At 49.1% G+C, this 10,981-nt stretch overlaps 1 protein-coding gene across 1 annotated transcript; it reads right to left on the reverse strand.

The window, feature by feature from the left end:
- LOC123188072 (uncharacterized) lies at window positions 1-1,710 on the reverse strand. The gene has a single exon (XM_044600106.1). The coding sequence runs from the start codon at window positions 1,465-1,467 to the stop codon at window positions 472-474; it is 996 nt and encodes a 331-aa protein (XP_044456041.1). The 5' UTR covers window positions 1,468-1,710; the 3' UTR covers window positions 1-471.
- Window positions 1,711-10,981: the final 9,271 nt, after the last annotated feature.

The raw sequence follows: 10,981 nt of genomic DNA on the forward strand, positions 1-10,981 counted from the left end.
TTCACTGTAAAATAAATTTGGATAGAGTGCAAATTCATGAATCAGGTTTCAGAGCCATCAGTACCTTGCTATTACAATATGTTCCCTTCCGTATAGCCAAAAATGTGTTGAGGTGACAAAAATCCACAACAATTGAATTGATATACTAGTCACATCGTTTCAAAAGAATGCTACACACATTGCCAGCCCTCGAATCACCGCTGAGACAGATCAAGAATACACCAAATCTAAGTTTTCCCCGGTCTTCTCTTTTGCATCCGCGCCATTACATGAGCCTCGAAGAACCCCAAATGACTGCAAAAGGATTCTATCACCATGAACATGAATCGATCGTGGCACATTAAGCGTGTAATCATGGTGACACGACCACACCCTTCAATCTTGGCAAAAACCGGATGTTGCCCACCTCACTTATTTCCCACCAGAATATGAACAGATACACCTTGAGAAAGAAACCTATAATCTTCTTAATCACCTCACTGCATCTGACTTGTCATCCATCATCATCTCAATCTCCTCGACTGAGCCGCCCTCCTCATCCAGAATTGCCAAGCTCGATGATCGGCAAGTGAAGTAGAACACCGCACTCATCATCGAATCTATCAGCATCACGAAAGAGTACATGAGGATCAGCAATGGCCCCTCCCAGAGCCGAGATGAGCCATCCCCATAACTCAAGGTCTTCACCCTGTGCTCAAACAGCCCCTCGACGAAGGCCAGACCAATGGTGGACACAAGAAAGATGAGCAGACCGACATGGGTTTGGCCGCGCATCAGCTGCACCGACCGGCGCAGCGCATTGACCCCGGCTACGTCCTCGAGAACGGCAATGACTCCGCCGAGGCTGCACACTATGATGGTGTGCGCGTACACGATGGAGAACGCAAGGACCGTGAGGAGGCCGGCGCAGACGACAATGTCCGGCGGGTAGAGCATGGACTTGAGCGTGGAGCAGACGGTGACGAGGAGGGCGAGGAAGGCGGCGAGGCAGGCGGCGACGGCGGCGCACGAGAGGCCGTAGGTGGCTGCGAGGCGCGGCCACGCGCGGCGCGCGAGGAGGGAGAGGTCCGCGGCCGGGAGGGGCTTGCCGGCGTACACGGCCGCCACGGTGTAGGCGACGGCGGCCCGGGCAGCGAGGAGGAGCGTGAGGAGCGCCGGGAAGGAGACGACGGCCGCGACGAGCGTGGCGGCGAGGTGGTGCGCGAGCTGCTTGACGAAATGCGTGACGGGGACCCCCGAGGACGCGGCGGCGACGAGGAGGCGGCGCGCGAGCGGCAGCACGACGGCGCCCTCGAGCGCGGCGGCGGACAGGAGGAGGAAGCCGGAGGCCGGGCAGAGCAGGAGGAAGAGCACGTAGGTGAAGGCGTGCGGGTCGGCGCGCAGCACGCGCACCGTCTCCCGCAGGATCTCCAGCGCGTTCATCGCCGGCAGCCGCACCGCCGCGGCCCCGCCCCGCGGCTGCGCCATCCCGCCGCTGCCTCCGGGCCCGCGGCCTGGCCGGGTCAGATCCGAGGCGAGATCAGGCTCTTCGGACGACGACGTGCGCCGAGCAATGCGCGGGTGCCCTGCCGCGGCGCGGAATGCGGCTAGGTGGTGGGCGGCGCGAGGTGGGATCCCGGGGGGTGGCAATGGGGTGGGGGTGGAGTGGAGGGAGAAGCTTCTCTAGAGCAGAGATCGAGGGTAGGGCTTTTGTTGAAGGGGGGCGACGACGCGAGGGGAGGGCGAGCCACTGAGCCTGACACAGACTACCGACAGTTTACTGGTTTGTATGACACGCGGGACCCACCAGGGGGGTTCGTCTCCGGGCCTGCGGTATCGGTATGCCATGTGGGGGCGGGTGGAGGCTGGAGCTCGGTGAAGCTTCGTGGCACGCTCGTGGAGGGTGGGGTCTCGTCCCTGGGTTTCCGTGCTGTGCAGTTTTCTCGTGTGGGTCAGTGGGGAGGCCATGGAGAAGTCATTTGGGTCGCCTCCCTTTTGACACTCATGAACAGCGATGGCCACTGGTCTAGAAAACACTTGCAAATGCCGCTTTGGTTGACGCACATGTAAGTCATTATCGTTACCGCTATAGGAAGACTACAAAACCGGCCCACTTGTTGGTTGGAGGGAGGGTCTACCATAGAGAAGTCAATGATGCAATTTTAATAGCTACTCAAGTGTTGAATGCAATAGTTTCTTGCGTGATCAATATCTATTTTTTTGTGCGATCGATATAACTTTTATTCTCTCCATTCACAAATATAATAGCATGTTAACTTTTTTTTTTTGTAAATCAGATGTATATAGACACATTTTAATGTGTTTATTCACTCATTTCAATCCGTATTTCGTTCATACTGAAATATTTAAAACATCTTTATATTTGCGAATGGAGGGAGTAATAAATGTGAATGGTATGACGATGGAGCTGTGATAGTAAAAAGAACCAAGTCTAGCAACACAAATAAATCAATGAACTAAAGCTTACATTAGCATATAAGCAAAAGCAAAGTGATCAGATTAAGGCGGTCAACAAAACAGATTCTTTGATTGTCCCTAGCGTCATCGAGGGAATGCCCCATTAGTAAAAGTGAGCAAGATTGCTTTGTAGAGAAGCATCATATACTTTCCTTGCTTCACGCTCTTTAATGAAACAACATTTCCCTAGCATGGTGTCCCCTTTTTTTAATTAAAAGGAGGAAACCCTCAGTAGGCATTAGCAATGATACACACACTCATTTTTATTACATTATTCAACAAAGCCCGATAAAAAGAATACGTCGCCGAGACCCGCCATCGTCGATGCGGTAGAAGCACCACCGCCCCACTTCCTGGACCCTCTAGCCACCACCTGCTCTAAAACAATGCCCCGAGACTCTAGCATCCCCTCACCGCCACCTCTACGTGTCACCGACCAACCAAGAGCCACACCAACGACGGATCTGGGCGGGGATCAGATCCACGACCCACCGCCGGGACAGGGCATGGATATGACAACCGCCACCGCACAATCAGGGGAGGACGCCCTGGCCGACGTGCTCGATCTCCCCGCATGCACCGCTAGAGCCGCACCAGGGGGTCACTATCGTGAACCACCTGCCTAGGCACCTTCGGCGCCACGCCCGCCACCACCGCGACTGACATAGGTGACAACAATGGTAGGGGAGACACCAGGGTTGGGATCTTCTGGCAATGCTAGTATTGCCCCTTGACATCGTCCTGGGGAGCGACGCGAGGAGCATTTTTTTATGTCCTATTAGGATATGTACTCGCTGAAGATTAGTCATGTTTGTTTGTGTTGTGATAAGAGTACAATGTTGAATTTGCATCGACATGTACATAGGCTAGTGTTTGCTGCAACAGTTACTCCTAGTCTCGTGATGCGATCCTGTAACATATCGCCCTTATTTTCCCATGCCCCTGCATGTGGGCATTGTACTAAATACACACGGTGAACATTGTCTACTATCCTTCTTGGTAATTAGAGCCTCGTCTCTTCCCCTAACTACCTGTGTCCAACAATGCATTTCCTCCCACAACCCTTCCTAGTCGTACCTCCCATGACGACATTGATCTTTCCGTCAACGAGCTATCACCAACCCCCAACACTGATGGCTCCTTGGCTTCTTGCCCTCGTGCACCCGCCACGGTTGATTTCTACACGTTTGGCGGCCTTCCTCTTACCACCTCTGCCGTATCCGCCACCACCCATCCCCTTGCGTCTTTCATCGCTGTAGACGCCTTCTTGTGACGCCCTTGATTCAATCGTATACTAATCATACATGCAAATGTGTACGATCAAGATCAAGGACTCACGGGAAAATATCACAACACAACTCTAGACACAAATCAAAATAACACAAGCTTTATATTACAAGCCAGGGGCCTCGAGGGCTCGAATACATAAACTCGAATACACAAGAGTCAGTGGAAGCAACAATATCTGAGTACAGACATGAGTTAAATAAGGTTGCCTTAAGAAGGCTAGCACAAAAGCAGCAACGATCGAAAAGGCAAGGCCCCCTGCGTGGGAGTCTCCTAACTACTCCTAGTCGTCTGCAGTCTTCACGTAGTAGTAGGCATCCTCCGGGTAGTAGTAGTCATCAGTGGCGTCGTCTGGCTCCTGGGATCCGTCATCTCGTCGCAACAATCAGGTATAGGGGAAAAAGAAGTAGCAAAGCAACCGTGAGTACTCATCCAAAGTACTCGCAAGACTTACATCAGATCTAAACTAAGTATGCATCTGTATCAAAGGAATGAGTTGTATATGTGGACTGGGCTGCAGAAATGCCAGAATAGAGTGAAGGCCTAGTCCTATCGAAGACTAGCATCTTCTGGAAACCACCATCTTGCAGCAACAGGAGGGAGTAGAGTAGCATAAAGTAAAGTAGTAGTACTGTTATCAACCTCGGCCAGAGATCCTTTCTCGACTCCCTGCGAGAAAGCAATCCCAGAGCCATACTATCCAAGTGTCCACACATTCCAATTCTCATCACCATCTAGTTCTCATCACAAGTATGCAGTTCTAGTTGCATCGATCGGGATACAACTCCAAGTGTCCGTTACCGTAGGACAGGCTATCGATAGATGTTTTCTTCCCTGCAGGGGTGCACCAACTTACCCACCACGCTCGATTAACTCCGGCGGACACACTTTCCTGGGTCATGCCTGGCCTCGGCCAAACAATATGCCACAACCCGACCTAGGCTTAATAGAGAGGCCAGCACGCCGGACTAAACCTATGCCCCAAGGGGTCATGGGCCATCTCCCCGGGAACTCCTGCACGTTGCCTACGCGGACGATGAGCAGACCTAGCTACCTCCTTCAACAAGGCAGGAACTTACGCAGTCCAACCCGGCGCGCGCCGCTCAGTCACTGACGTCTATTAAACTTCGGCTGATGCATACAACACAGAACGCCCATACTATGCCCACGTGATGGTTAGTGCTATCAGTCCAAAGGCCCCTCGGATCAAATATCCAAATCATAGTGGATTAGGAACGCGCCGTAACGAGCAGAGACTCAAGATCGATGTGACCCCGTCGCCCCGTCTCGAGTACTTGCGGCAAGGGCTAAGAATGCCCAGCCACGCCTCGTAATTATCTCGCGGGCACCTTCCAGGTCAACCCGACTCCACATCACTCGCTATTAAGCTCGCACGGGTACCCCCTCAGGGTCGACCCGTCTTTAGTAACATGGTTCAGTGTAAAGTCATAGTAACCATAGTAACTGTGTGTCTAACACCAAAGGGAAAACCCGAGGAATCACCCCCGGTGAATTCCACTCGATGTTGTCATCAAGGTGAACGTAAGAGGATCCACCCTCGAGGTTCACGTTTGATGGGTTGCACGACAGAGCCGTAACGGAAGTGGTTAAGGAGGAAATCACCCTCGATGACCTCGACCGTAAAGCTACACTACGGAGATCTCATCAGGAGTGATGTAAGAGGTTCCACCCTCGGCACTCGATGGTAACTCTGCAGAGTCGTACAACTAGGGGGGGTGAGATGTGCGGTGTCGGGGCCTGGATGTCGATCATGTTGATCGAGTCATCGAACATAAAGCGGGGCAACTGGGATAAGGTGGGGGTCATTGATGTATCACTAACCAACCTATACTAAGCAGTTTAGGATAAGCAGATAAGGTATGAGAGCAGGTAACAACAACCGGCTATGCATCAGAGTAGGATCATACAGAAAGCAGTAGCAATTCTAATGCAAGCATGAGAGGGAAAGAAATGGGCGATATCAGAATGCTCAAGGGGGGTTTGCTTGCCTGGTTGCTCGGGCGAGAAGAAGGGTCGTCGTCGAAGTAGTCAATCACTAGGGTAACATCGGTCTCGGGGTCTACCGGAGATAAGAGGGGGAAGAAATAGTAAATATAAAGCAACATAGCACCACAAAGCATAACATGGCAATAAGATGTGTGGGGTGTGACCTAACGCGGTAGGAGGTGATACCGGCGAAGGGGGGAAACATCCGGGAAAGTATCCCCGGTGTTTCGCGTTTTCGGACAGATGAACCGAAGGGGGAAAGTTGCGTGTTCACTATGCTAGGGATGCGTGGCGGATGAACGGGCTGCGTATCCTAATTCGTCTCGTCGTTCTGAGCAACTTTCATGTACAAAGTTTTTCGATCTGAGCTACGGTTTAATTAAAATGATTTTCTAAAGTTTTTATTAATTTTTGGAATTTTAATTATTTAATTCAACATTGTCCAGAATAGTAAAAGATGACGTCAGCATGACATCATGCTGACGTCAGTAGTCAACTCTGCTGTTTACTCGGTCGACTACATGTGGGGCCATTCTATCATAGTCTAACAACTAATTAACATTTTTAATTAACTAATCAAGTTAATTAGGTACTAAATAGAGTTAATTAAGTTAATTAATTACCTAATTAATTAATTAACTAATTAATTATTTTTATTTTTAAATTACATTTTTAATTCATTTTTTATAAACGTTCTGGCGCCTGGGCCCCCCATGTCATTGGCCCGAGGCCATAGTGGGTTCGGCGCTAGCGGGTGCCTAGAGCGGGCGCTGGGTACCCGCCCAGATCGACAGGGAGGAAACGGCGCTGGGCGCCGGCGACCACAACGACAAGCGGCCTGTGGAGGCGCGTGAGGCGGACGGGGCTGTGGCCACGGCGGGGTGACGGGCGAGCAGCGGGCGACGGATGAGTAGCGGGGCCCCACGAGGCCGTGGCGGAGCAGCCAGGTGCGGCCGAGGCCATGCGGGGGAGGCGCGGCCGGGAGGAGCTACCGGCATCCAGCTGCAGCGTGCAGCAGGGAGCGGGGGAAGAGGCAAAACGCGGCGGCGGAGCAAGCGAGCCGCAGCGGTAGTGGGGCGGCGCTGGCAAGATGGAGCGGGCGCCCAGGGGGAGGACGCGGTCGAAGCGCGCGGGCGCAGGAGCCAGCGTGCGTGGGGCGACGGTGAGCACGCGCGGTCGACCCGTGGTGACCAGACGGGGGGAAACGAAGAGGGCAGAGGGGGGGAATAGGCATAGGGCCTCACCGGCGGGGTAGATGACCAGGGGCGGCGAGGTTCGATGGGGTCCGGTGAGGGGGAAGCCGGGGACGACCGGCGAGGTAGCGAAGGGGACGGCGACATGCGCCAGGGGGGGGGGGCGATGCGGGGATGAGGCGAGGTCGGCGGAGTTTGACGAAGAGGAGGTCGAGGATGGGACGGCGTTGGCGTGGACTAGAGGCGGCGACGGCGACGGAGCCGTGCCGTGCGAGGGAGGAGAGGCCGGGGGGGCGACGGGGTCGTGCCCCGTTTCCGATCTGGTTGGGGAAGGAGACGAGGGAGCGTGAGGGGTTCGTGGGGGTAGTGGGGGGGGGGCGTGCGAGACGAGTGGGGAGGAGGGCTCCTGCGGGAGGAGTAGAGCGGCGCTAGGGTTAGGGCGCTCGTGGTGGGCGGTTGGGCCGGCTGGCTAGGCCGGCTTTGGCCAACTGGGCCAGTCGGCCCACTTGGGAGGGGGGGGGGTCTAGTGTTTTTTTGTTTGAGTTTTAGTGTTTATTCATTTTTCCTATCCCCTGTTTCTTTTAACCTTTAATCTATTTTATTTTTATAATTTATAAAGTGTATCCCTAAAGTAGTGTTACAACATAATCCAATGCCACAAAAAGTTTTACCCCAAACAAAATAGTTTAGTATTTTATAAATACAAAAGGCATTTAATTAATGGGTTTAGCTACTGTTTTAATTAGTTTAGTGCACTAAATCTTTTTACAAAAAAATGTGGTTCCTCCACCACTATGACTTAGGATTTATTTGTCCCATTTTGAACATTTTAGTTTTAACGTTTGAAAACTTTTGATGTTTGCCTTTATTTAAATTTGAATTTGGACATGATTTGAACCTATGCAAGTTTAGCAACAGTAATACCACTGACGTGGTAACATTTAGCAGACGGTTACTGTAGCTTAACTATCCGGGTGTTACAATTCTCCTCCACTACAAGAAATTTCGTCCCAAGATTTAGGAGGGGAAGTGAGGGGGAAAGATCTGGTTACGAAATTATAACGAATCTTCTCGGTCTTGATTGCCCTTCTTGAATAGGCCGATCCATTACTTTGATGTCTTCCTTTCTCTGCTTCAGGTCAACATGATGTAGTACACATCCTTTCTTCAGGAACTCCGTCATACTTACGAAAGAATAAGGGGGTATACCAGAAGAATGGACCTCTGCAAGGTAGACTATCTAGTAGATATCATCGAGGAAGGTGGCAGAGAGTAACTCTCAAATTGAAACTTAAGAAAATATCATGAGCAAAGTAAGGAGGTGTCATGGGAAGTTTCAAGCAGGTAGGCAGTCGTTCGTTGCCTGAAACAAAGTGTGAAAGGGGTCTAGATCAACGATAATAAGCATTGCGTCTGATAATAGAATAGATCATCTATAGGACGGTGACTCATGAATTACATGTGAAGTTAAGTGCAAAGGATACTTCAAAATCAAGGATGTACAAGAGAGTCAGGTTTCGATCCTGGGACCTGTGGGTTATGGGCCCACCATGTGGGTTAAAAGTAGAAAGGGCGCTAGCATATGCACAGTCATGATAGCAAGGTAGGTCAGAGGATAGCCTGCCAGTTATGTTGGCAAGAACGTTGGTACCAAGGGCGAGGGACGAAGAGAACCATTTTCCTGCTCGTTAAGACGAGGCGGACCAATAGACAAAGTTCTCGTCCATCGGCGGCTACGAGAATGTCATCAACAATAGTAACAGGGTCTTACTGACAGAGTGATACAACGAGGTGTTTACATAAACAGGGAAATATTACTGCTTATATAATATAGATCACAATAAGGTTTAAACAAACCAATGGAAAGGAAAATGTAATTGTCATATTAAATAGAACAATGGAAAGGAAAATGTGTTTAAACACAACTGTAAGGAGTATTCCCTTCCCAAGGACAAGTAGAGGATGATATCCATGACAGGATAGTAAGTAGATAACCAATTAGGTAAAGGCGTGAGGGAATTCATGATGTTACACGTACAACGGTGTTTGGATAAATGAACATAGAAACATTTAACATTATGCTTCCAATGTTCTTGTGGGAGACCGGATTACCACAGACATGCTTCGAGATAGCATTGACATGGTTTCAAGCAAAGGTCAGACTTTGGATACACCAAGGATCCATCGGAAACAATTTAGAAAATAAATCATACAATTTTAGTAGGGAAAAGAGGAGGGTGTGGCCGACGGGCTCAGTAGCAATCCATCGACATGTCAAAAAGGATGTATTTGCGAAATTATATGAACAAGTTTGTGTTGGGGAAGGCAAGAATGTTGTGATGATAACATAAATCATCAAGGTTGAGGATTGTATTTATCACCATGAATTCGATTGATATCCTGGAAAGCTCATAATGTCGATGATGATTACGACACATTTGTCGAAGGATTTCATGAAGATGTCACCGCGCAGAAAAGGAAGGAAGAAGTGAAAGGCTATGAGAACCAAGGATTCGACACAAGCTCAAAGTCAAGCTTGTTGTTCGAGGTGAAATGATAAGATGAGGAAGATCGACGTAAGCTTAGCTCATCGTCGAAAGTTGCTCCGGGCATAAGGACCAGGTAGCCCAGTTAAAATTAGCTTGATAATGATATAGCCGATCAGGCTAGGAATGATGTGATGGAGTATCATTCCAATGAGAATTCACAAGAGGTAGTGCAATGACACAATATCCTCGAGACAACAGGGGGCAATACTCGAGGTAGATCAAAATAGAGGTTTGACAGATGAAATGATATGCAGAAGACAAGTATTTTAACTTGTCCGGGAAATGGGATCAAGGAGAAAATATGGTCGGAACCACGATTGCAAAGATTCAATTTACAGATGCAAGATGAGCTTATACCAAGGGAACATTTGATTATAAGAGAAGCTTCTATGATAAGATCTACATCGTTTTTATGGGCATGAACACAAAGTTCAAGGTCGACTCCCACTTCTTCAATGCATAACCTCTCATTTACTTCTCGCTTTTGACGAAGTTGTAGTGTAGAAATTTTTATCCGGCGTAACACCAGTAGAGTATGACCCATAGAAATTTCCGGGTTCATACAAATTAGGGAAAGCATTAGTTCAACCCATCGGGGCATCTTAGGAACATTTGCAAAAACTTCAGAGGTAATTAACTCAAGCTCGGAAACAGAGCATGGTAGACAAAAGTAGGGGATACAATTTACCAAAGGCATTATGTATCAGGGAAGAATTCACAAGGTGATTAAGTATGAAGGACACTGCTGGATGGTAGTCCAACAAAGGATCTGATGACCCATAATAGAGCTGATGTGGGTATCGCTACCCAATCAGACAAAGAAAGAATGCAAGGAGATGAGATTATAGAAACAACCGACTAATTCAAAGTTTAATTAACAAAGGAATTAGGATTTCCAAAATGAAGGATCAGAAGAAGACACTCTGATCAAATGATGGGTAAGTTGAATAGAATTAGAACGACAATCAATTAAGGTTTGGTTTGCCGAGAACCAGCTCATGTCCGGAGTGACGTTTGAGCTGGAAAGATCATCTAAAAGGATCAACTGATGATTGCGCGCATTCGCTCACCTGTTGAAACAATAGGAGCGAAATGACGGTGTCAAAGGATACTAATGAATATTGCTAGACATATGAGAAGCATCCATAATGTAAGCAGACAAGTAATTGCCGAGCAATAGTTTGAAGAGAATTCTCGGAAGATCGAATAGTATTTCAGAGAATCTTATGAATCATACGAACAACTGGGGATGAATGGATACTCGATAAGTGCGAGGAATTATCCATAGGGGTATTCATGTGGTAAAGAACTGCAAGGCAGTAAGCTCAAAGGATTCTTGGAAAAGGAGAGCAGTTCAGGGAATCTTGTAATAACAAGATCAATGGGATAGAACGTAAGATTGGTAAGTGTGTGTAGTTATCCATAAGGATATTTCGGTGGTAGGGAATTGCAAAGGCAACAGGCACAAAGTCTCGAGAGAAAATCGTC

This window comes from Triticum aestivum, chromosome 2A (assembly GCF_018294505.1).
Source record: "Triticum aestivum cultivar Chinese Spring chromosome 2A, IWGSC CS RefSeq v2.1, whole genome shotgun sequence".
In the NCBI taxonomy this organism is placed as follows: Eukaryota; Viridiplantae; Streptophyta; class Magnoliopsida; order Poales; family Poaceae; genus Triticum; species Triticum aestivum.

Coding starts and splice junctions, on each gene's coding strand:
- LOC123188072 (XM_044600106.1), bottom strand. CDS start 1,467: ATGGCGCAGCCGCGGGGCGGGGCCGCGGCGGTGCGGCTGCCGGCGATG.